The sequence below is a fragment of the Pseudophryne corroboree genome, chromosome 7 (genome assembly GCF_028390025.1).
Source record: "Pseudophryne corroboree isolate aPseCor3 chromosome 7, aPseCor3.hap2, whole genome shotgun sequence".
NCBI classification, from domain to species: domain Eukaryota; kingdom Metazoa; phylum Chordata; class Amphibia; order Anura; family Myobatrachidae; genus Pseudophryne; species Pseudophryne corroboree.
Genome location: NC_086450.1, coordinates 25,725,565 through 25,753,093, shown reverse-complemented (window position 1 = coordinate 25,753,093; position 27,529 = coordinate 25,725,565). Strand labels below are relative to the sequence as shown.

Below are 27,529 nucleotides of genomic sequence, written 5' to 3'. Positions count from 1 at the left end.
CTGTGTCCTTTTCTGCCAATATGTGACTCGGGGTAACAAAAGGTGGATTTTTCAGCTGTTGCCATGGCCACCAGGTCCAATGGACCGCCCCTTTATACGGCAATACTTCCATATGCCGTCTGGAATCTGCCTCACCTGACCACTGTCGTGTCTTCGTCTGGCAGATATGTACATCACATTTACTCTTGATGCCAGAATGCAAATATGCCTCTGCGCATCACACATATATAGAAATGCATCCTTAAAATGCTCTATAGACAATAAAATCCTGTCCCTGTCAAGGGTATCAAAATTTTCAGTCAGGAAATCCGACCAAGCCCCCTCAGCGCTGCACATCCAGGCTGAGGCGATTGCTGGTCGTAGTATAACACCAGTATGTGTGTATATACTGTTATGATATTTTCCAGCTTCCTATCAGCTGGCTCCTTGAGGGCGGCCGTATCTGGAAACGGTAACGCCATGTTTTTTATAAGCGTGTGAGCGCCTTGTCCACCCTAAGGTGTGTTTTCCAACTCGCCCTTACTACTGGCGGGAAAAAAGGGTATACCGCCCATAACTTTCTGTCGGAGGAACCCCACGTATCATCACACACTTCATTTAATTTATCTGATTCAGGCAAAACTACAAGTAGTTTATTCCCACCCTACAAAATACCCTTATTTGTGGTACTTGTGGTATCAGAAATACGTAACACCTCCTTCATTGCCCTTAACATGTAACTTGTGGCCCTAAAGGAAAAATACGTTTGTTTCTTCACCGTCGACACTGGGGTCAGTGTCCGTGTCAGTGTCTGTCGACCGACTGAGGTAAATGGGCGTTTTTACAAGCCCCTGACGGTGTCTGAGACGCCTGGACCGATACTAATTTGTCCGCCGGCTGTCTCATGTCGTCAACCGGCTTGCAGCGTGTTGACATTATCACGTAATTCCATAAGTAAGCCATCCATTCTGGTGTCGACTCCCTAGAGAGTGACATCACCATTACAGGCAATTTTCTCCGTCTCCTCACCAACATTTTCCTCATACATGTCGACACACACGTACCGACCTACAGCACACACATACAGGGAATGCTCTGATAGAGGACAGGACCCACTAGCCCTTTGGGGAGACAGAGGGAGAGTTTGCCAGCACACACCAAAAGCGCCATAATGTATATAACAACCCTAGAAGGTGTTGTTTCTATATATGGGCTCTTAATATATAATTATATCGCCAATTTATGCCCCCCTTCTCTTTAACCCTGTTTCTGTAGTGCAGGGGAGAGTGGGAGCCTTCCTCACCAGCGGAGCTGGTCAGGAAAATGGCGCTGAGTGCTGAGGAGAATAAGCTCCGCCCCTTTCACGGCGGGCTTTTCTCCCGGTTATTAGGAAAACTGGCCTGGGTTAAATACATACATATAGCCTTAATGGCTATATGTGATGTATTTATTTGCCTCTAAGGTAATCTATATTGCTGCCCAGGGCGCCCCCAGCAGCGCCCTGCACCCTCCGTGACCGAGATCAGTGAGCCGTGTAGCAACAATGGCGCACAGCTGCAGTGCTGTGCGCTACCTTCATGAAGACTGAGGAGTCTTCTGCCGCCTGTTTCCGGACCTCCGTTCTGCCGTTCTTCAGCGTCTGTAAGGGGGATCGGCGGCGCGGCTCCGGGACGAACCCCAGGCTGACCTGTGTTCCGACTCCCTCTGGAGCTCAGTGTCCAGTAGCCTAAAACTTCAATCCTCCTGCACGCAGGTGAGTTGCAAGTCTCTCCCCTAAGTCCCTCGTTGCAGTGATCCTGTCGCCAGCAGGAATCACTGATTAGAAACCTAAAAAAAAACTTTTCTAAACAGCTCTTTAAGAGAGCCACCTAGATTGCACCCTCTCGGACGGGCACAAAAACCTAACTGAGGCTTGGAGGAGGGTCATAGGGGGAGGAGCCAGTACACACCATGTGACCTAAAAGCTTTTTTAGATGTGCCCTGTCTCCTGCGGAGCCCGCTATTCCCCATGGTCCTGACGGAGTCCCCAGCATCCACTAGGACGTTAGAGAAACAGACTTACCTCCCGTAGCCTCCTTAATCCATGCGTCCAATTCTGGACCAAACAACTTCTTGCCATCGTAAGGCAACGCCTCTATACTTCGTTTGACCTCTGCCTCCGCTTGATAAGTACGCAGGTAGAGTGCTCTTCGTGCTGTAACTAGCGAAGATGAAATACGAGAAGTGAGCTGACAGACGTCAGTAGACGCTGTACAGAGATACTCTACAGCCTCAATCATTTGATTTACCAGAACTATCAAGTTTTCGTCCTGTAAAGCAGATTTGAGTTCTGTAAGCCATATTATGAGCGCCTTAGTTACCCAAATGCCAACCAATCCAGGTCTTAGCATCACACCTGCTGCTACATACATGGTCTTTAGCATAGTTTCTATCTTGCGATCTGAAGGATCTTTAAGCGTAGTAGCTGCTGGCACTGGTATGGTTAATTTCTTGGTAAGCTTTGACACAGAAGAATCAACTATTGGTGGATTCTCCCATGTACACGTTACCGAGTCTGGAAAAGGATAACTAGACTTAAATCTGCGAGGTATAGAAAACCGTTTATCTGGATTCTGTCTTGTTTCTACTAACATCTGATTTAGAGAATCCGACACAGGAAAACTTACTGGCGTCTTCCGTCGTTTAGTAAATACGACCTGATCATTGGTGAGAGGCTGCTCAGCTTCAGGAAACCTTAGAGACTGCCGTACCGCTCTGATGAGATCATCAATGCCGGAACTGTTAACATCCTCGCTATCTGACTCCACTTCGCCCTCCTCACCCTCATCGTGTTCCGTGAGGTCAGGTATGGAATCGTCAGAATGCAACATAGCAGACACTGGAAAATCATAAGACATATGAAAATTATCCCGTTTGCCCAAAATGGATTTGGACCTTACGCAAGGCTGAGACGCCTCTGTAGTTCTGGCGGTCTCACCCTAGACTCAGATCTTAACGTTTCTCGCTCCAGACGAGCAGCGGTCATTTCTGTCTGAAATCTCTCCAGTACATTCACTAACATACCCCACGGAGGGTCCGGTGAGGAAATTGGTTGTAAAACCGGAGGAGCAATGGTATTATGGACGGAATCCACAAAACATACTGTACATGTGGTAGATGCATCTGGTAACACACTGCCACATATTTTGCAATTATGCTTTTTAGTTTTTTGCTGGTGCCTTACTCATTATGGCGACAGACAATACAATACACAAAAAACTGACACCTGCACGACTCAGTAAAATAGCAATAAGGTGTCTCTGTATATAAATCTGGCCAAGTGCAGTACACGTGGCCAGTACTATGAAATGTGATCCCAAATTCCCACTAACACCCCTGCGCCTTCCGGTGGTGTAGAGATGTAAGACAGGAACCTTCTGGAATCACAGAGGAAGACACAGGAAGCATGATTAATGGCTGCCACAGGAAGCATGGTTAATGGCTGCCATGCTTAAACATATAATCACAGTTTCATACTGATATTATAAACAGTCTCCCTGCCAGCAAAATCCTCATTATATATTATATATATATAAAGTGTGCTTAAACATATAATCACAGTTTCATACTGATATTATACCCAGTCTCCCTGCCAGCAAAAGCCTCATTATATATTATATATATAGAATGTGCTTAAACATATATCTTACACTGATATTATTAACAGTCTCCCTGCTAGCAAAGCCTCATTATATATTATATATATAGAATGTGCTTAAACATATATCTTAAACTGATATTATTAACAGTCTTCCTGCCATGCAAAAGTGCTGTCCTCTACCCCCCCTCGCAGCTGCTCCTTAGTGTGCAGTGCGGGACCTCGGGTACCTGTTAGAGTAGGAGCTATTACGGCCCCCAGCGATACACGCGGCGGCCGGAGCCTTACAAGCGGCGGCCGGAGCCTGGGGCGAAGCGGCGGCCTGACGCGGGGAGTAGATGCCCTGTAGCGACGGCCGTGCAAGAGACTCTGGAGCGGAGATCCGGAGAGCATTATTGCTGCTGTCCTCCCTTCTCCCCTCCTCGGGACGGCAGCGGAAGCTGACCGCCCCCTCTCACATACCTGCAGTGAAACTCTGTCATGAGGCTCCGACGGGGCTTCTTCAACAAGCGCCGGGCAGCCAGTGTAACAGGATGTGAGGGCTGTGAGGGAGCTCTTTCAGAGAGGCCCGACACGCCCGTGCTGCTATCAGCAGCTGCACTATCCCTGACCCTGCCTTTTGGAAGGGGGAAAGGGATGTGCCAATTTGTTAGAAAAAAGAAAAATAAAACTAAAATTTCTTGAAGTAACCGTGACTTCAGTTAGTAAGCTGCTGCCACGTTCAGCACAGAAAAAACACTGGGTAGTGACCAGGGATATGGAGGGGTGGAGTGTTTCTAAATTTAAATATTCAGTGCTGTTCCTACGGAAGCCCGTCCATATCCCAAGAGTACTCCAGTGACCCCTAGTGGATGAAAAAGAAAGATCATCTCTCAGAGGAAGAGGCCAGGGATCTCCTGTGAGCAATTCCTGAAGATCCGGATACCAGGCCCTCCGTGGCCAATTTGGAACAACGAGTATCGCCTGAACCCTTGTTCTTCTTATGATCCTTAACCGGCAACGTCTGAAATTGGTAGTGACAATCCTGAACAGCGAACCTTAGGTACGCCTGATGAGGAGGATATATGGGGACATGTAGGTAAGCATCCTTTGTCGACTGACACCATAAAACCCCCCCCTCTAGACTGGAGATCACCGCTCGGAGAGATTCCATCTTGAATTTGAAACTTTTCAAATACACATTGAGGGATTTAAGTTCAGAATCGGCCTGACCGAGCCATCCGGCTTCGGGACCACAAACAGGCTTGAATAAAAACCTTGTCCCCGCTGTGACGGGGGTACCTCGACAATGACTCGCTGGCGACACAGCTTCTGTATTGACGTACACACTACCTTTCTTTCCGGAAGAGAAGCTGGCAAGGACGATTTGAATAATTAGTGTGGGGGCACGTCTTGAAACTCCAGATTGTATCCTTGGGTCACAATTTCCAGCACCCAAGGATCCAGGCCCGAGAAAACCCAGACCTGACTGAAGAGCTGAAGACGCACCCCCACCGGTGCGGACTCCCGCAGGGGAGCCCCAGCGTCATGCGGTGGATTTGGCAGAAGGACTGCATGTGATATGGCGTCGTTTTCTTTTGCTGTGGAGGAACAAAAGGCAGAAAAGAGGACTTACCCGCGGTAGCTGTAGAAACCAGGTCCGCGAGGCGTTCACCAAACAAAACTCCACTCTTATAGGGCAGAGCCTCCATAGCCTTCTTAGAATCAGCATCACCATTCCATTGATGAGTCCACAACGCCCTCCTGGCCGAGACTGCTATGGCATTGGCTCTTGATCCCAAAAGGCCAATATCTCTCGCCGTCTCCTTTAGATAGACTGCAGTGTCCCTGATATGACCCAGTGTCAGAAGCACGCTATCCCGATCCAGGGTGTCTATGTCCGATGACAAGTTATCTGCCCACTTTTCAGTCGGGTTACTCACCCACGCCGAAGTCACAGCCGGCCTGAGCAGCGTACCTGTCGAGACATAAATAGATTTCAAGGTAGCTTCCTGCCTACGATCAGCAGGATCCTTAAGGGTCGCCATTTCAGGAGACGGTAGTGCTACCTTCTTGGACAATCGCGCTAGAGCTTTGTCTACCGTGGGTGTCGCCTCCCACCCAACCCTATCCTGAGAAGGAAACGGGTATGCCATAGCAATTCTCCTGGGAATATACCACCTCTTGTCTGGCGTTTCCAAGGATTTTTCAAAAAGGGCATTCAGTTCATGAGAGGGAGGAAACGTTACCTCCGGTTTCTTCCCCTTAAACATACAGACCCTCGTCTCAGGGACAGCGGGGTCTTCCGTAATATGTAATACGTCTTTTATCGCCACTATCATGTATTGAATACTCTTAGCCACTTTAGGATGCAACTTCGCATCATTATAGTCAACACTGGAGTCAGAATCCGTGTCGGTATCAGTGTCAGCTATCTGGGTAAATGAACGTTTTTGGGACCCTGAGGGGGTCTGAGTGTGTGGCCCCACGTCACCCATGGATTGTCTCCATGTTTGGTTCTGAGACTCAGATTTGTCTAACCTCTTATGCAACAAAGCCACACTGTTATTTAACACATTCCACATCTCAACCCAATGCCGACGGAGTCACTCCTTCTCTGTTCAGCTCCCATACGCACCTCCTCCTGGGAAGAGCATTCAGTTTCTGCCATGTCGACACACACGTACCGACACCCCTAAACACACTGGGCTAAAGGGGACAGACCCACAGTAAGGCCTTTCAGAGAGACAGAGAAGGAGTTTGCCAGCTCACACCCAGCGCCCCACCGGTCTGAAGAAAACAACAATGCCCCAGACCTATAAGCGCTTGTTATATATAAATAACCAATACCAAATTTATGTGCCCCCCCCCCCCCCTGTTTTTAGCACCCTACTTGTGACAGCAGTGAAGGGCCAGGAGCAGCGTCTCTGCAGCAAGCTGTGGAGAGAAAATGGCGATGGTCAGAGCTAAAGGACGAAGCCCCGCCCCCTACATGGCGCGCTTCGGTCCCGCTATTAATTATACTGGCAGGGGTCTCCTAACAGTGCCTATGCACTGACAATGCTAAATTCCTTTGTCGTATAAACAACCCTTTATGAAGCTAAGAACACTGTACGCTGTTTACTTAAGAAGTACCGTAATGATACGCTATCTGCGTAACGATCGCTCAGCCGTAGGCGAGACGCTCAAGCGTCACGTTCGCTCGCGGCCCAGTGATCACAGGACACGTTATTGGTTATGACTAGGGGAAAGATTCGCTGTAGCGTAGCCTACGCTCGAGACCACGAGGAGGTCACCAGCGATGCAGACGCTCACAACACTATACCTTTATGATAAAACCTTATACCAATGAAATACACTGAATACCTTAATGTGAGTACAGGGTGTAAGTGCAACCTTGTGTAACCTGACTAACTACAAAGCTGCTTGAGCGTCACCGACGCTCAAGTGAACACTTAACACTATAGGAAATACACAGATGCTGGTTTAGGTTCCAAAGCCTATTAACTGTATTATATCTAATATACTTGTAAAAGGGGATAACAGTACAAATGATACACTACAATATAACAGAGACTTCCTAACCACAGAACTAAACAATAAATACAAAAAGACAATACTACACTGACCTAAATGCAATACAATACAATACTATCTAATACAATACAATACTAGCCTAGTCTAGGGGAGATATGAGAGAACAGAACAGAGAGAGAGAGAGAGAGAGAGAGAGAGAGAGAGAGATGAGATGAGAGAAATTGGCTCACAGAAAGACAATGATTACGGAGAGAAACTTACGCACAAAGGGTATGATCGCCTGCGCCTCGATATCCAGCTCCCGGCTATCAGCAGATAACCGTTGATGAGAGAGTGAGAGCTGGATGTGGTCGGCCTGCCTATTTATGCCCCACACACAATGCAATCTCCTGGTCCTACAATCCCATTGTCCATTGGCCGAAGGAATTCGGCCCTGCATCATAACAAAAGGTCATAGGGTGATTCATACAGGTGGGCTGTGACGATTTCCAACAGCTCAGGTGGGTGGGAAACTAGGTTTCCCGCCGCATACCTGAGTATGTGTAAATAATAGAAATGGACATAAACTTCTTATGTCCATAACTATTCGCACGAGCGATTAATACGCTCCAAACCAACACCGGAATATTGCTAATTAAATACTCTTCCGATGGGTACCAAACACTGCTGTATGATTCCTGTTAGACCCTTCGTACGATATAAAGAGGGATTCCTCAGCTCTGGGACATTGTATTTTAACCTAAATTTCAGAATCTATCAAAGGGACCATGATCTATAAACTACATTAATTGTGAAAATATGTAACGAATGAGTCGCACGCTACGACTATATAAACTCTACCGTAAATACGCATACCGCGCCTGCGAGTGCACGCTATTGCGGGTATGCCCCTCCACGGGAGAGCGTACGCACGCGCAGCGCGGACCAGTGTGCGGTGCAAATATGGCAACGTGCATTGAGACATTTTTCTGACTTTGACAGTCCACCCTTTGGCAGTCAATAATAACTGCCACAAAACATTTAAGGAGAAAAATGTAAGTCAGGGGTTAATTGATTTCCATGGTGGGGTAAGGAAGAAGAGAGGAGTAGGTGTGAAAAGGGTATGACCTAGTGAGAAAGTAGAAGCATGTGTGTATGAGTCCATGTTTGGAGGGTCATGTATCATCGTGCCGTACGTGTGGTAAGTCAAGCTTCGAGGTATTGCGAAGTATACATTTGAATTCCTTCTTATCCTGTGGTACAGGTCTGTGGATGGGCTGTCAAACTCTACCGAGCTCATTTCGGCTGTGGTTGTAACAAAAATGGGATGCACATTTTAGTTGATGATACATGAATGGGGGAGGTATGTGGTTGCTGCTATCTGTGCCTGTATTCCCTATCGTCTATGTGTGTCGTTACCTGTGGGTTGTAGAGATGAAGATAAAGAACACTTACGAAAAATGCAATGATATTCTATGTCAGGGAAATGTACATCTGTTGTTGAAGTTGTGTTCGGTATCTGTTGAGAGTCGTCTTCTTTGCGCTGTATTGCTCCTTGGGCATGAGCAAATAGCTTTGTCTGAGCCATCAGATTTACAAAAATGTTGGGCTAGCGTGAGTTTAAAAATACTAGGGAAACTGGGGATCCATGGCAAAGTTCATCAAGTGTCCATATTTAAAGTTGTCAAATCTTCTTCTTTGGTCAATCCGTTGTCTGTATACATCTCGTCTCGTCAGCTTCCTCGTCCAAGGGGGTCTTTGTATCTGGGAGAAAAGCAGAAAAACAGGTGAAAGAAACGGACCGTATAATCGCATTTTCATCACATTCTGGTTTCTATCATTGGGTCATAAATCAAATCCAGGTTAATTACGGTTTCCTCACTCCTCAAGCTCATCACTTTTGTACTTTGTTTGCACCTCATTAAAGCCTGCCCGCATCTAAATATCAATCCAATAAATATAACAACACCCAAAATACATAGGAGAAACTTTCCAACATCCATTATGACTCCTTGAGCCCAGTCTCCTAAACCGGAGAACCAATTTCGCGGGTTCAACCATGACACCCAACCAGTCAGCTCATTACCTACAGCAGCAAGGGTGAGATTGTGTTTTCGACGAAATTCCCACTTTAGTTGGAGAATATCGTCCATCTTTTGGTCTATGACCTCTACCGGATCCTCGGTGCTATTTGTGATATACGTGCAACACTTTATGCCGTACTGTGTTGCCAATGTAACACAATATCCGCCTGTTACTGCTGTAAGATAATTAAGAACCATCCTATGCTGAACTAGTTCTGTTTTGTAAGCTTGAAGTTCTCTTCCAGTGTATCTAAACGTGTCATCATACATTTCAGTGATATTATCTAACAAATTGGCGAGTGCGGAAATGTATCTATAATTCATCACACCTCGAGCGGTGCGAGTGAAATCTAACGCTACCAGAACCTGAATCCCGGTGGATTCATGGATAAGATCAGAGGCCGGATGCTCTAACCTTTCTGACAGTTGTCTTTTAAATCGGTGCTCGTAATGAGTGTGAGTATAAGGAGCTTGGGCACCACGGTGTATGTCCTTCATTTTGTCATGTGTAACAGTCATCACTTCAGGCAATACTTTTCCAATATAACACAATCCTTCAGAGTTTGGGGCAAGCCACTTGTACGCCTTTCTCCCGCATATGAAATATGCATCATCGGGGAGAACATAAGGGACGGAGAAGGACATGATCATGTTACAAACCTTCCAGGTGAAATCTCCTGACCCTAATTCTTCCAACTGCTTAATGCACGTATCAGTTTGTACGATATGTGCACAGTATCCTGGTGATACCTCTCCAACTCTAGTAATCCTATTTCCTAAGGTATATCGATACCGAAAAGATTTTCCTCTACTGGCTATATGGCGTACGAGCTCTGTATCTGTAGGCATTCTATCTGCTCTGTGTGAAAAGGTCATGGTAAGGTTGCTCCACGACACTTCCCAATTTCCCGGTTTTCTGGGATTGGAGATGTTGAAACATAAGAGGGACCTATCCACATGGTATTGGTGGAGCTTCAAACTAGGAGGGCTGGAGATGTTAAACCTCCGATCCACCGGTCTCCCACCACTTAGCTCAAGTACCTCCCCTAACGTTAAAGGAAATGGTACTAGCCCTGATTTGCTGTGACCCTGAGGTACTTGAGAGCATACCCAACAATCTGTTTGGTTTAACACGTTACCCACTAAGGAGTGATAGTCACTCAATGGATGCCGGTCTATATGGATATTAAAACTAGATTGGCATTTCTTTATGCATCCATCTTCAACCAGATTATCACAGAGCCTACAGATACAATTTTCTTCAGCTAACAATCCATCACAATTTCTTCTATCGGATCGTTTTCTGATACTCGCCTTTGCTTGTTGGTTTGGTTGATCTTGGAAAACTACGCCTCCATCATCATAATCGGAACCCATTCCAGAACCTCTTTCGACCTCTATGGTACTCTCGCCGGAACAGACTGCTCTGGTCAACATCATGGTTAACATCAAAATCCGGATCACAGTCTCTTGGGGCAAGTCCATCTTTGAGGAGGAAATAGAGAAGAATGAGAAGGGGGAAAAAGAAATTTTAAGGGAGAGGGGCTGGGAAGTGGAGAAAAACAATAAAAGGGAGAAGGGAGTCGACAACTGCTTTCGGTCTTCAAGGCTCAGGTGCCGCCTCAGTCCTCCTGGAACAGACACTCCAGTGATACAACCTCTACCGTCTGTTCCTTATCACGGGACTTCTCTGGATCGGCAACCTTTTTGCAGTGGGATGAATGGACCCAAGTCTCTCTCTCAGCAACCTTCAATGCTGTGGTGCTAGTCAATAAGACCTGGTATGGTCCTTCCCATCTATCAATAAGACAACCTGAGCGTAGAAAATTTCGTATCATTACATAATCCCCAGGTTCAATGTCATGACAATTACTACCTGGTAAATCAGGAATCACCAACTTCAGATTATCATTTTGATTCCTCAACTGTTTACTCATGTTAATCAAGTATTTTACAGTTACTTCATTGTTACATTTCAAATCATCCTGAGGGTTAATCATGACATGCGGTTGTCGACCAAACAAGATTTCAAAAGGAGACAGATTAAGAGGGGACCTGGGAGTGGTTCTGATGCTATACAAAACAATGGGTAAAGCTTCTGGCCACGTCAATCCTGTCTCTGCCATTACTTTACTCAATTTATTTTTAATAGTGCTGTTCACTCTTTCGACCTTCGCACTCGCCTGTGGACGGTACGGAGTGTGCAGCTTGCTATCAATACCCATCAACTTACACATTCCTTGAAAGACATCACCTGTAAAATGGGTACCCCTATCACTTTCAATGATTCTAGGGATACCATATCTACATACAAATTCCTGCACAATTTTCTTAGCTGTAAACATGGCAGTATTTGTAGCTGCTGGAAATGCTTCGACCCAATTCGAGAAAACATCTATACAGACAAGTACATATTTCAAATTTCGACATGGGGGTAATTGAATGAAGTCAATTTGTATTACTTGGAAAGGGCCGCCGGCAGGTGGGATATGGGATGGTTCTGTAGGTATTGCTTTTCCAATATTCTTTCTCAGACAGGTAAGGCATGACATTGCTCTCTTACTCGCATGAGAGGAGAATCCTGGGGCGCACCAGTATGCTCTTACCAATTTGCACATCCCCTCCTTGCCTAGATGAGTCAGCCCGTGAGCTGCTTCAGCCAGACATGGAAGGTATGCCCTGGGGGCCACCGGTTTACCATGTCCATCCGTCCAGAGCCCTGAGGACTCCTGGCCATATCCCTTTGCCTTCCAGACTGCTCTTTCCTGTGTGGAACACAAATTCTGCATCTCACACAACTTTTGTGTGTTGATGGTATTAAATACCATCAGTTGTGTGGTGTCTGTCTGTATGGGGGTAGCAGCTGCAAGCTTTGCGGCTTCGTCTGCTCGGCTGTTACCAAGGGATACTGGGTCTTGGCTATATGTATGTGCTTTACATTTGATAACAGCCACTCTGTCGGGTTCCTGTATCGCTGTTAGAAGCCTTTTTATGTGGGCTGCATGCGCTATCGGTGTACCAGCCGCCGTCATGAAATTTCTGAGCCGCCATAGGGCTCCGAAATCATGGACTACCCCGAACGCGTATCTGGAATCGGTGTAGATATTGGCAGACTTACCCTTAGCCAATTCACATGCTCTGGTTAGGGCGACCAGTTCAGCAACCTGGGCTGAGTGAGGTGGGCCTAGCGGTTCCGCTTCTATGGTGTCTTGGTCATCTACGACTGCGTATCCAGTACACAAGTCTCCCGAGTCTGACTGTCTGTGACAACTACCGTCCGTGTAGAACGTGAGTTCTGCATCTTCCAGTGGATTGTCACTGATGTCAGGCCTTGCGGTAAAATTTTGGGTCAAATATTCCATACAATCATGTGTATCTCCCTTTGCATTAAATCCTCCTTCCCCATCACTCTCACCTTCCACCCTTTGTGCCTGACCAGGCACACCTGGGAGAAATGTTGCAGGATTTAATGCGCTGCATCTCCTTATGGTGATGTTTACGGGGGCCATTAATGCCAATTCCCATCTTGTAAACCTTGCAGATGAGACGTGTCTGGTTTGGGCAGAATTCAATAAGGCAGATACCGCATGCGGTGTATGGATTGTGAGGTTGTGGCCTAGCACGACATCTTCGCTTTTCGTTACTAGCAATGCTATCGCCGCAACGCTACGCAAGCATGTGGGGAGGGATCGCGCTACCGTGTCTAGCTGCGCGCTGTAGTATGCAATTGGCCTGCTGGCATCACCGTGTTTTTGTGTTAGTACACCTGCTGCGCACCCAGCACTTTCTGTTCCGTATAGTTCAAAGGGTTTCCCATAGTCTGGCATACCTAGTGCCGGTGCCTGCGTTAGACACTGTTTGAGTCTCTCAAATGCTGTTTCGGATTCGTCTGTATGCGAAATCCGATCAGGTTTGTTTGAGGAGACCATTTCCTGCAAAGGTAGCGCCAATATGGAAAACCCTGGGATCCAATTACGGCAATACCCACACATTCCTAGAAACGTCCTGATCTGTTGTTGGGTTTGTGGCAGTGTCATGTCTCTAATGGCTTGGATTCTATCAGCGGTCAGGTGTCTCAGTCCTTGTGTTAGACAGTGTCCCAAATATTTTACCTTAGCTTGGCATAATTGCAACTTGTCTTTGGAAACCTTGTGACCTGTGTCTGAAAGATGAAACAGGAGCTGTTTCGTATCCTTCAGAGATGCTTCCAGTGAATCTGAACACAGCAGTAAATCATCCACATACTGTATCAATACTGATCCACTCTCTGGTTGGAAAGACTGTAAACAATCATGCAAAGCCTGAGAAAATATACTTGGACTATCTATGAAACCTTGGGGTAACCGAGTCCACGTGTATTGGACTCCTCTGTATGTGAATGCAAACAAATATTGGCTGTCAGGGTGCAGAGGTACCGAAAAGAAAGCGGAGCAGAGGTCAATAACAGTGAAAAATTTGGCAGTGGGAGGAATTTGCATTAGGATGACAGCTGGATTTGGCACTACGGGGAACTGACTCTCAACTATTTTGTTAATCCCCCTTAGATCCTGCACTAGCCTGTAACCCCTCCCCCCACTCTTTTTAACAGGGAAGATGGGACTATTTGCTGTGCTGGACGTTCTTACTAGAATGCCCTGTTGTAGCAAGCGCTCTATTACGGGAAAAACTCCTAACTCCACCTCTGGCTTCAGAGGATACTGTGGGATTTTTGGAGCTATCCTACCATCTTTTACTTGTACTACTACTGGAGCTACGTTTGCCATTAATCCAGTGTCCTGTCCATCTTTTGTCCAAAGTGACTCTGGTATCTGAGATGTCATCTCTTCTATTTGGGATGGATTCCTATTTGTCATAATGGAATGTGACATTAATTTTGATGGGGAGTCTAACATGTCTCGTACTTCCTGAGCGTGATTCTCAGGGATGTCCAAGAATACACCTTCAGGAGTACAATAAATGACGCAACCCATTTTACATAGTAAGTCTCTTCCCAGGAGATTAGTTGGTGCCGATGCAGCCAGCAAAAAGGAATGCTTGGTATGCAAAGGCCCTATTGTAATCTCGGCTGGTTTGCTAACAGGGTAGTGCTGGACTACTCCTGTTACTCCCATGGCTGGAATTGTCCTACCAGTGGTTCTCATGCCCACTGTCGAATTTATCACTGACTTGGCCGCCCCTGTGTCTACAAGAAAGTTTAAAGTTTTACCAGCCACATTGATTGCAATCTCTGGTTCGCTTCCAAGACTGGCAATCAACTTAACTGGCTGCAGATTACAGGTATGGCCACACCCCTATTGGGTATGCTGACCTCCCTGAATCCCATTGGCAGCAACTACTTGTGGGGGAGTTAGCTGGGAACTACCAGAGGCATGCCAGTCTCTGTTCGGGGGATATCTTTTTGTTTCCCCTGTATGTGGCTCAAAACTCCGCCTCTGTGGACCCTGCTCCCAATGTCGTGTGTTGTGTTGTTGTCTAGGGGGTTGAAAAGATCTTTGTACATTCTTTGTTCTACATTCTCGTGCATAGTGTCCCGGTCTGTTACAAGAAAAACATGTTATTACACTTGCCTTACCCACAGGATTCGGTGGTACATACGCAGGCTGCCTTGTGGTCAGCGCCTGTATACTTACGGACATCAACTTATCACTTTGCGACTCTCTGTGCCTAGTGATGTTTCTGTCGTGATCAATAGCAGCCTCTCTCAATGTGGACACTGACAGACCTCGCCAACATGGTTGTGTGGTCTGTACCCTAGCTTTTAATGTTTCTTTCAAACCATCCATCAGTACAGATACTGCTACTTCTCGATGGTTTGGGTTGGTCTTAATGTCTTCTATACCAGTGTACTTTGCCATTTCTAATAGTGCCCGGTGAAAATATTCTGTTGCCGTTTCGGACTCCTTTTGCTTAATGGAAAATATTTTATTCCATTTAACAACGGCTGGGAAATACTCCTTTAGCTGTAAATTTATCCTTTTTACATTATCCTTGTTGTACACGTCTGTAAGCGGTACATCTTTATCCAATGCACAGTCAGCTAAAAATTGAGTTGCGTCAACATTGGAAGGTAAACAAGCTCTTAGCAGTATCTGCCAATCCTTGTTGTTGGGTTCTACAGTGTTACCTAGATCCCTGATGTATTTTTGGCTAGCAACTAAGTCCTTTCTGGGGTCAGGAAATTCGGACACTATTGTTCTTAATTCCATTCTGGAAAATGGAGTGTACATGGCAATGTTCCTTATGGGAGTGGCTCCAGACACATCTGTTTTTCCATTGGGAACTGCTATTACCCTTACAGGAGCAATTCTAACAGCCTCTTCCTGTGTAGATTCTACAGCTTGTTGTGGTACAATTGTTTCAGTGTAGTGCATGGTGCCGTACTTACCCGTTGACACGACCTCACCTATCCCTCCGCTAGGGGCTTTCACTAATCTCGTGGGTGTCGCTGTGCCTACTGTGGTCTCTGCTATGGTGGCTGCAAGAGAGAGAGCTGAAATTGTTGCTGAATCGTCTTCTTGATCACACTCCTGAGGAAGGTTCAAAACAGGGTACATCTTGCACGGGTTAATACTTGCATGAGTTATTTGGTTAACATCATTAACATTTACAAGGTTACTAAGAGTTTGTGTTTTACAACCCAGTGCGTTTCTCTCCGCAATCAACTTCTCTCCTGCAATGTATGGTGGAGGAGGAGCTGTGGCTATCAGCTTCCTGACTGCCCCAGATCCTGCCGCCAGAGCCAAACCTCTCTGTATCTCACCTTCCTGGTGCCATAACTGTAAATAATCATGATGTTGAATTCGTCTCTTTGTTGATTTTACGAGACATATCCTCCTCCTTAAATTTTGTAACACTTCTGGACTGAAGCTACCTATTCTTGGGAATTTGTCCCTGTCTTGTACAGTCATTCTCTCCCATTCATCACATAAAACCTCTGTGTGACTACCGTATTTTTCACACATTACATATCGTGCCGACCCAACTGGTCGGTTCTCTGAATCAACCCGAACCGAGGTTGATCGCCCCCTACCTGAACAAATGGCCCCCATAATCTGCAGGCGTTGCTTATTCCTCCTTGGATCTTTATCTCAAGGTTTTCAGCGAACCCTTACAAACAAACCAAGATGTCCTTGGGCAGGCCGGCGGTGGTGGTTTATCAAGTACCCCACTTACTTCTCGCCCACGTTGGCCTGTGCTGCAATCACTGTAACCAGAGCTGCGGTACCCAACCCAGGGCCCCTGTGAACCTTTATTTACTGGGGCGCGTTCCCCAGCAAGTATCGGTTGTTGGATAGTTCCTGAGTGACCAGCGAACTTCCCTTCCAAAAATAAAAAATTACACAAATCACGTCAGAATGTACAAATAGCGTTTGTGACCACTTTACTCTAATGGTATTAGGTCAGATTACTAACTACTGCACACAATTACGTGCGGTCCAATCGTTCAGTACACGAGCACTACTTGTCATGTACTGAAAGATCAATGGAATCGATGTTTCCGGCCGCGATTCCTTCAGCAAGAGCTTGTATGGCCTATATGGGTTCTGCACCAACACCCCAGGCGTTGTGCCACTGGACTTTTATAGCGGACCTCTTTGTCTATTTTACCTGTTACCTTATGACCTCCTGGTCTGTTACCTTATGACCTCCTGGTCTTGTTACCTTATGACCTCCTGGTCTTGTTACCTTATGACCTCCTGGTCTTGTTACCTTATGGTCCGCTATACTCTAATGCTCAAATATTATTTAACCAGGGATGCCTCCCTAGCCACCGTATATGTCACTTACACGTGTGTCCCTTGACGAGTACCCGGCTTTCCTTTTGGTTCCACCTTAAAGTTATATAAACTTTTGTATACAAAACACACTCACTCAACACATGTACACTTTGTTTCTATATCTATTTCTGCGCAGAAATTGTCTTCAGTCCAACAGTGTTACCAATTAGGAGCAGGATCTGTTAAACTAAATTTCAGATTTTTTTTTCCAAAAATAGATTTGCGTTATTTACCGCTTCGCGTTATCTACCGCTGTGCGTTACTTATCGCCTTTGCGCTAATTCTCGCTTTGCGCTAATTCACCTTTTTCGTGACTTGAGCTACGTGAGCGTAACCGGACGCTACGTTGCGTAATGTACGCTGCGTGCGTCTGCCTTTTGGATTGCGTACGCTAGTCTTTGTTAGCGACACGTGTACGCAATGCAAAGATCCACCGTAACACAATATATATTTTTATCAATGTAAATGATCCCTGATCATCTACCGCAATCCACACTGACTGCCTTGTATCTCCTAGACAAACCGTGTGTTGTTCTATACTTTAACTATTACCTCTACTATTAAATAACAGCAAATCTCTTTTTAGCACTTTCTATCAACTATAAAATTGGCAAACAGGAATAGTGATATACGAAAATGAAACAGAAATGCAGATATATATGTGCGTACGCAAGACAAAAGAAAAATAAACAGTTTTAAAAAGACACAAGCGTTTTGTTCTTACTTCCGGTTCCCGGATTCCTTCAGCACTCTTTATCTAAGCGAAGCAGACGCTTATCCCGTCAGCACAGCGAGACAACCTCCCACCCTTTGCTGGGGGGATAATGTCTGCTGATCTACCTAGTGCAGATATGAGAAGGATAGGACGAGTCCCCAATTGACAATGCTAAATTCCTTTGTCGTATAAACAACCCTTTATGAAGCTAAGAACACTGTACGCTGTTTACTTAAGAAGTACCGTAATGATACGCTATCTGCGTAACGATCGCTCAGCCGTAGGCGAGACGCTCAAGCGTCACGTTCGCTCGCGGCCCAGTGATCACAGGACACGTTATTGGTTATGACTAGGGGAAAGATTCGCTGTAGCGTAGCCTACGCTCGAGACCACGAGGAGGTCACCAGCGATGCAGACGCTCACAACACTATACCTTTATGATAAAACCTTATACCAATGAAATACACTGAATACCTTAATGTGAGTACAGGGTGTAAGTGCAACCTTGTGTAACCTGACTAACTACAAAGCTGCTTGAGCGTCACCGACGCTCAAGTGAACACTTAACACTATAGGAAATACACAGATGCTGGTTTAGGTTCCAAAGCCTATTAACTGTATTATATCTAATATACTTGTAAAAGGGGATAACAGTACAAATGATACACTACAATATAACAGAGACTTCCTAACCACAGAACTAAACAATAAATACAAAAAGACAATACTACACTGACCTAAATGCAATACAATACAATACTATCTAATACAATACAATACTAGCCTAGTCTAGGGGAGATATGAGAGAACAGAACAGAGAGAGAGAGAGAGAGAGAGAGATGAGATGAGAGAAATTGGCTCACAGAAAGACAATGATTACGGAGAGAAACTTACGCACAAAGGGTATGATCGCCTGCGCCTCGATATCCAGCTCCCGGCTATCAGCAGATAACCGTTGATGAGAGAGTGAGAGCTGGATGTGGTCGGCCTGCCTATTTATGCCCCACACACAATGCAATCTCCTGGTCCTACAATCCCATTGTCCATTGGCCGAAGGAATTCGGCCCTGCATCATAACAAAAGGTCATAGGGTGATTCATACAGGTGGGCTGTGACGATTTCCAACAGCTCAGGTGGGTGGGAAACTAGGTTTCCCGCCGCATACCTGAGTATGTGTAAATAATAGAAATGGACATAAACTTCTTATGTCCATAACTATTCGCACGAGCGATTAATACGCTCCAAACCAACACCGGAATATTGCTAATTAAATACTCTTCCGATGGGTACCAAACACTGCTGTATGATTCCTGTTAGACCCTTCGTACGATATAAAGAGGGATTCCTCAGCTCTGGGACATTGTATTTTAACCTAAATTTCAGAATCTATCAAAGGGACCATGATCTATAAACTACATTAATTGTGAAAATATGTAACGAATGAGTCGCACGCTACGACTATATAAACTCTACCGTAAATACGCATACCGCGCCTGCGAGTGCACGCTATTGCGGGTATGCCCCTCCACGGGAGAGCGTACGCACGCGCAGCGCGGACCAGTGTGCGGTGCAAATATGGCAACGTGCATTGAGACATTTTTCTGACTTTGACAGCACTGTATATACCTGCCAGTCCCTATAAATGAGGTTTTTATTGCTGCCCAGGGCGCCCCCCCTGCACCCATGTAGTGCCTGTGTGAGCGGGAGCAATGGCGCACAGCGCTACCGCTGCGTGGTACCTCAGGAAGACTGAAGTCTTCTGCCGCCTTCCGATGTCTTCTTTTCTTCGGTTACTCACCTGTCTTCTATCTTCTAGCTCTGTGAGGTGGACGGCGGCGCGGCTCCGGGAACGAGCAGCAAGGCGACCCAAGTGATCGGACCCTCTGGAGCTAATGGTGTCCAGTAGCCTAAGAAGCAGAGCCTTTGAACTCACAGAAGTAGGTCTGCTTCTCTCCCCTCAGTCCCACGATGCAGGGAGCCTGTAGCCAGCAGTGCTCCCTGAAAATAATAAACCTAACAAAAGTCTTTTTAGAGAAACTCTGTAGAGCTCCCCTAGTGTGTGACCAGTCTCCTCTGGGCACAGAATCTAACTGAGGTCTGGAGGAGGGGCGTATAGGGAGGAGCCAGTTCACACCCATTCAAGGTCTTATAGTGTGCCCATGTCTCCTGCGGATCCCGTCTATACCCCATGGTCCTTTTGGAGTCCCCAGCATCCTCTAGGACGAAGGAGAAAGTATTTTAAGCACCTCCATGGCCACACTGCAGTGCAGTACACAGCAGAGTATGCTGGGCTGAGAAGAGCTGCAGCTGCCACGTAAGAGGGAGGGGGCCCAGGGCCCCCTCTGGGCCCCTCCATCAGACCTGGGCCCAGGTAATTTGTACCCCCCCCCCCCCCCCTCTCTCGGCACCACTGGCTGCCCTCTACCTGACACTCACTTTCCCGGTCTTGGCAAAGGCTTCCGCCACCTTGCGATTCCGGCCCCCATAGCAGGTGGTGATGAGGTCGGCAACGCCGCAGCTCTCCAGGAAGGTGCTGGTGGCCACGGAGCCTTTACAGAAGAGCCGGGCAAAAGCGATCATCTCCATGAGCCCCAGCCGGATGACTGCGGCCTTGGTATTATCACCGAATTCAAGACCGTCGCAAAAGCCGGCTCCCACAGCCACGATGTTCTGGTAGAGGGGACAGTAATTACATGTAATAAAAACACAGGTCATACAAAAGACATGTACTAAAGACATGAGTTATACACAGTACATGATAATAAAACGTGAGCTAAACATAGTACATTATTTATATTACTTTGTATATTTTACCAAATATTAGCAAAAGTGGGGTTGCACTTTGTTGAAACCATCTTGTTCCCTAAATGTGACCTGTTCTGGTGCTGGGTCCGCCTGGTGAAAATAGGATTTTGGTACTTACCAGGTAAATCCTTTTCTTTGAATCCATAGGGGGCACTGGAGTACTCTTGGGATATGGACGGGCGTAGCCGAACAAAGGCACTGAATATTTAAATTTAGGACTCTCCCCCCCCTCCATATCCCCGAGTACCTCAGTGTACTCTCTCAGTGTTTTTTACTGAGCGAACAGGAACTATATAGAGAGGTTGACAATGGAGAATACCTATAACATAACGGACAACAAGAATGTTGACCCATAACCTTACTGTCAACTAAACAGTTGACACCATAACCGATAGAACTTTATAATTTGAACCAATCGGTGAAAATGTGTTACCATAAGCTCCTCTGAGCTTAGTATCAATCAAGTAAAACGTGTTCACTAAGCTCCCTTGAGCTTAAAACAACCCAGGTAAAACTGCTCTGGGTGGGCGTCCAGTGCCCCCTATGGATTCAAAGAAAAGGATTTACCTGGTAAGTACCAAAATCCTATTTTCTTTATCATCCACTAGGGGTCACTGGAGTACTCTTGGGACGTACCAAAGCTTCCCTCGTGGGCGGGAGAGCTGTTTGATACTTGTAACAGTAGGCAGCCCAAAGCTAGATGCTGATGGCGCCACCATTCATAACGTGTAAACGTGCACAAACGTGGTGCACATGAAGGCTATATAGCCGCGTTTTAGACGCTCCACGACCCACTGGGTCTGACATTCCCACAGAACCTGTGGGATGAGCTATTACTGACGTAGGCGATTGTAACTTAGCCTTAAAGTAAGCCTGACTTGTAGTCATTATTATTACCCAACTGGATAATGTCTGCTGAGAAACTGGCTAACCCCAGTTGGCAGTATCATAGAGAACAAACAACGTATTCATATCACGTACTGTTGACGTTCGGGACATATATAAACGCGTAATGCGTGTACCACATTCAGAATTCTAGAATGTGCTGTCCACACAGGAACCCCTATTGGTATATTGATGTGAAGAATACGAAAGCGTGATTCGTCCGAAGATCTGCTTTGTCATGAGAAAACTCAAATACGGTGGCTTGGAATACAAGGCACCCAAATATGAAAACAAAACCCTTGCCGAAGCCAAGGCTAGAAGAAAAATGTTTTCCAAAGTGAGAAACTTAATTCCCATTTGTTGAAAGGGTTCAAAATATGAAAACTAAGAAATCTGAACCCAACCTCAAGTCGCCTGGCGCTGTAGGTGGGATAATAGAGTCTGAACTTTGATGACACCTTGTAGAAAGATGTGTACAGACGCAAATAGAGGCAAACGTCTTTGAAAATAAGTTTACCACACAGATACCTGCACTCTTAGTGCAGATCAACGCAGTTTTCCATCCCACCCCGTTTAACAGAATACGGGTAACTTGAAGGATGATGTTGGAAACTTCCGAGGTTTACAACCTATGTAAGCACACGAAATTTTGTAATAATGAGCTGCCTTAAGCGGCTTACTATTTCGTAACATGGTTGGTATAACCGATACTGTAATGCTCTATTTCTTAAGAGGGCGGTCTGAACCCTCACCCCGTCAACCGCAGCTGCGGTACATAGATAATAGGTACATAGGTAACTATGGGTAAAAGAACGCTCCCTGATGTAACAGGTTGGACGTATTATGAGCGGGGAAGATCGTGTGCAAGTATTCCTTGAAAATGCGAGAAGCAAACTTCTCCGAAACCCATGAGATACCACCAGTATGACTGTGACGAACTGTCTTATGATCCGTTTTGGCAACGGAGAGAGCAGCGGAAAATGGTGGAGCCAGATACACGATGCTGAATGACCACATGAATGTGAGAGACTCCACCGCCACTGCCCTTGTGATCTGTTTTGTACACATACTGAGCTTTTCTAATTGTGGCGAGATGCCATCATGTATACTTGAGGGTAACCCCCTTCTGTGGACTCACATATGAAACACCTCTGGATTTAATGTCCAGTTTTCAGGATCCAAATCCTGACGGGTGAGATCATCTGTCTAACAGATGTCCACTCACGGAATGATCTCTTGACATTTTCACATAATGGTGTTCTGAGCCATTGAGGATTTGAGTTACCTGCCGCATTGCCATGCGGCTTCTTGGTTCTCACTGGTTGTTGTGTATGCAACTGCCGTTGCCTTGTTTGACTGCTTAAGGCCAGCGTGAGCCAGGCATCAAAAAATTACATGAAACTCACGGTTGTTCCTCTCCACGGAAATCTTTAGTAAAAGGCGAAAGATTTATTCGTTCTGAAGAGAAACCAGAGTATATCCCTGGTCAGACTGAAAGCGAAACATGTATTGCATTGTAAAATGCACAGAGTTCTAGGACATTTATCGACAGCAATCTGTCGTGTTTTAGAACCTTTGTCGCTGATTTTAACTACAAATCCTGACCCTCTGCGACTGTCGTCCAGAGTATATGCACCCTTGTCCCTCTGTGGGAAACGCGAGTGAAGGGTGGCGAACTAAATTGAAAACACATCTTTATTCTTAATAGGTGAATACACCAATGTACCGCTAGTGTGCGTGTTTTGCACTAATTACTAGATGTACATTTGTTCTTGCTGGTGTAGTAGGTAAAAGTCTTTGATTTACCGTAATTATAATCTTACCTAGGAATTGACATCGTTTAGACGGAATTAGATGCGATTGTTTTCGAACTTGATCTGCTACCGCAGTATACCTTAGTAGCGCAAGTTAGAGGAACTTTGTTGAGACAGAGTTCTTATGTGAGATGAGCTATCATCCCAACATCACTTTGGTAAATACCCGAAGCGATAAGCAACGGTAGACATGAAATGGTTAATGGTTGTGGCGATTTGCAAACGCTAGAACCTGTGATGAACAAACCGGACTGGGTAAATACGCATTGTGAAGATCAAATGCAATTATGCAATTTTGTGGCTCCAATAAGCAAATACTAACCGCAGAAAATCCATTTTCTAACTGTAGTAAATGACTTGCTGATTGATATTGCGACGGAGCTGTTTGGTTTTGCTCAAACAGAGGGGAATAAGTAACTCTGACTCTGTTGGCGTACTACTGCCTGGTTTATAAACCAGCAAAGACTAAATGACAACCTGCCAAACCGTTCGACAGAGGCAGTTTTGTACTTTAAGCTGTAAATAGCTGAGACATGTATGAGTTGAAGTCATGAAACCTCGCAAATGTAACATGTAAAGACGCGCTTCCACAATTGTAAAAGAGGTCATCAAACCACTGGCTTGCTGACTGTAACGTCCTGTCGTTACAAGGCGTGACTGTTTCTTATAAAGGGATAAAACGCCGTTACAAGTATACTGTATGCGGTAATGGCTGAATATCATAAAGGGATAAAATGCCGTTACAAGTATATCAAATTTAGGAGCAAACAAGCTCTGGCCTTGTCGCGCTTAACTAGCGACAATGAAAATAACCGGCGTTAGCAGAAGCTTTACAGATATACTCTGCAGCTTCTTTTACCAGTGATCGTCATTGTTTCATACATAGATTCTAGTGACCCAAATGTATCCTGGGTTTTTATAATGTTTGACAGAAACGCATCTACCAATGGCGGATCGCGTCCTTTTGGAAACGATTATGTATGGTTGTCCAAAACCCCGCACTATCTGAGTGCTGGACTAATGTACCCTTCTCACTTGTAGTTATCGGTGTGAGATTTGACATAGAATCGTGCATTAAATGATAAGACCAGTGAAATAAACACTCTGGTACCCAAAAGGAAATTGGCCCTTTGGAAAGACTGTCTTTTGTTAGAGCTGGCGGAGTCATTCCGAGACTCCGATTACCGCTCTTTTAATTTTGAATTGCCAATGTTAACATAGGTTTTTTAAAAGTATTTTAGTCTGCACTAGAGCCTTATTCGCTATGTAGACAGACACCAAAATAGGCAACAGACAGACACTTGCACGACTTAATGAAGTGATTATATGGCATATATATATATATATATATGTTATTGCTGAACAGCATATTTATATGAAACTCATGGTTGTTTCTCTCTACGGAAATCTTTAGGAAAAACGAAAGATTTTTTTTTTTTTTTTTTTTTTTCCCATATGAAGAGAAACTAAAGTATTCTTTATGTGAAAAGCAGTTCACATGGGCATATGAAACCCGAACCAAATTCCTACTAACACCCCTGCGCCTCTGGTGGCTTAGAGATGTAGGGCAGGAATGTTCTAGAATTATCCTGAACTAAAAATTCCCACTAACACCCCTGCGCCTCCTTGTGGAGTAAAGGTGTATGGCCGGAATGTTCTGGAAGTATAAGCTGGAAAAACAGCAATGATTAAAATGGCCGTCATGCTTTCACTGAAAATCACAGTACAGGCAGTGTTAATATAGGCTTAATAGCCTTTTATACAGTTAATATAGGCTTAATAGCCTATATGTTATTATACAGTAAATACATACACTTAGTTAACCTCCAGTTACTATAAACCCTGCCTGCAGTGAATGTATTATATTGCAGCCTTAACAGAAAACCTTAGGTTATGATAGCCTTATCATTAACTGCTTAACAAACTGAACAGCCTTTTTGTTAACCCATGCAGCCTTTCTATATCTGCTGCTATGGGCATTTACTCCCCCCTCACCCCCCCTGCAGCTGCGCTGCTTGTGAGGTAACTTCTACCCCATGTTACCTGCAGCGGACTGGAGCGGATGCAGGGAGAGCAGGAGAGCGCCGGGGAGCCGGCCGGAAGATCGTGCGGCGTCTTCAGACCGCAGTGACCGGATATCAGCGGCGTCGCTGGCTCTCTGCAGAGTAGCTGGCTCGGGCGGCGCTTTGTACAGCGGTGGCCGGGTACCAGCGTTGGGAGAGCGGCCGGCGTCTGTGATTGACGTGCGGCCGCTCGGAGCTGTAGAGTGGCTGGCTTGATCAGTGCTGGGAGAGCGGCCGGCGTCTGTGATTGACGTGCGGCCGCTCGGAGCTGTGCTTCCACAATTGTAATCCCCTAGCTGTACAGCGGTGTCCGGGTATTAGCGATGGGAGAGCGGCCGCCGTCTGTGATTGACGTGCGGCCGCTCGGAGCTGTGTCCTCGCTGTGTATCAGTGCTGGGAGAGCGGCCGGCGTCTGTGATTGACGTGCGGCCGCTCTGCTGCTAGATCGCGCGTAATTCAGCGGGGCACGTGTATGAGCGGCGCTGTAATCAGCTGTGGTCAACAGAAAAGAAACACTTTCCCCACACTGCAGGGCGGCAGCGTGAGCTGACCGCCCTGACACCCCACCATACCTTGTGCTGCAAGCTCCGTCCAGCTTGTGACGGGGCTTCTCATGCTGGCTGTGACGGGCTTCTGTCTGTAAGCTCTGTCCAGCTTGTAAGCTTATTCCTGGCTGTGACGGGGCTTCTTCTGTAAGCTCCGTGCAGCCTGCAGGAGACAGCTGCCTGTGGCTGTGAGGGTGCTCTTTGTGAGGACCGACACGCCATGCGCTGCCTTGCAGCGCCTGTGGCTGTGAGGGTGCTCTTTGTGAGGACCGACACGCCATACGCTGCCTTGCAGCGGCACCATCCCGGACCCCTGTTTTTCAAGAAACTGGGGAAGGGAAGTGTAAATAAAAAGTAAAATGAAAAATAAAATCTCAAATGTGGGCTCTTCCCACAAGCCGATGTTCGTGCTGTGAGCACCGAAAAAACACTGGGAGAGTACACTGAGGTACTCGGGGATATGGAGGGGGGGGGAGAGTCCTAAATTTAAATATTCAGTGCCTTTGTTCGGCTACGCCCGTCCATATCCCAAGAGTACTCCAGTGACCCCTAGTGGATGATAAAGAAATGGTTGGGAGCTACTTCCTGCTCACCGGTTTAGGAGCGGGAGGCTAGGGCTGTCTTTGCAATTCAAAAGCGCTAGGCGTGACCCCGCCACAATGTGACAACTCCTTCTTCCAGAGTGTGTCCCAATGTTTGGGCCTTGACTAGGAATGTACGACTGGTGCAAGGGCGAGTGGTGTCGCACTGTTGCTGCCCTGTTGGCACCTGTATGTGGGTTGTAAGGTGCCTGGTACTGCACCCTACAGCATGGAGAGCTGCCTGGCATGACCTTAGGACACACAGGTTGCCACAAAACACATTGGAGACATGCTACAGCACCGGATATGATAATACCGGACAATATCCACTTGCTTCCCTGTGTTGCCTCCCAACCGTTTTTGTAATTAGGGCACCCCTTCTTGTCATGTCTCCCCTCCACCATACCATGCTCCCCGTGCACCATCCTGTGTCACAGAATACTATCTACAACGATGCAATGTAAAATGGGGATTTTTGTTTACTTACCGTAAAATCTCTTTCTCTGAGTCCATCTGGGGGACGCTGCGCCGTTACTTGTGGGGGTTAGAGGTGTGTGGTAGTGGAGATTGGCACAGAACTATCAAAAGCTGACTCCTCCCCCCTCTAACCCCTCCCATCTCCTTCCTGCTCAGCCCTGATCAGTTAACGTTTAGCCAAGCCAAAGGAGATAGACCAGAATAAAAAATTAACCAATTAAACCAGACAAACTATGGGAGGGATCGCAGCGTCCCCCAGATGGACTCAGAGAAAGAGATTTTACGGTAAGTAAACAAAAATCCCCATTTCTCTGTCCTCCATCTGGGGGACGCTGCGCCGTTACTTGTGGGATTTCCCAAAGCAAGCTAATGAGAGGAGGGAGACGTTGACGGCATAGCCGTCTGTAAAATACGACGCCCAACAGAGGCAGTCTCCAAACTAAAAGTATGAAACCGGTAAAACTTTGTGAACGTATGGACTGACGACCAGGTCGCCGCCCTGCATAGTTGCTCAACAGATGCACCACCGCGAACAGCCCAAGACGCTCCAACTGCTCTAGTCGAATGAGCCTTAATTGAGTCAGGAACCGAAACGCTTGAGGACACGTAAGCCTGTCTGATGGCCGAAGTTATCCAACGGGCCACAGTGTTCTTAGAGGCAGGCCAACCTC

The 27,529-nt window shown here is 46.2% G+C and overlaps 1 protein-coding gene and 1 non-coding gene across 2 annotated transcripts in view; both read right to left on the bottom strand.

Annotated features, from left to right (window-relative positions):
* Positions 1-27,529, bottom strand: part of LOC134944209 (glycerol-3-phosphate dehydrogenase 1-like protein) — a 76,070-nt gene that overhangs the window by 23,610 nt on the left and 24,931 nt on the right. Inside the window, exon 6 of the mRNA XM_063932792.1 lies at positions 20,125-20,358. Coding sequence (XP_063788862.1) covers positions 20,125-20,358 — 234 coding nt within the window. The remainder of the gene's footprint in view (positions 1-20,124; positions 20,359-27,529) is intronic.
* On the bottom strand, positions 22,742-22,856 carry LOC134946812 (U5 spliceosomal RNA). The gene has a single exon (XR_010182399.1). It is a non-coding gene; the product is annotated as a U5 spliceosomal RNA (small nuclear RNA).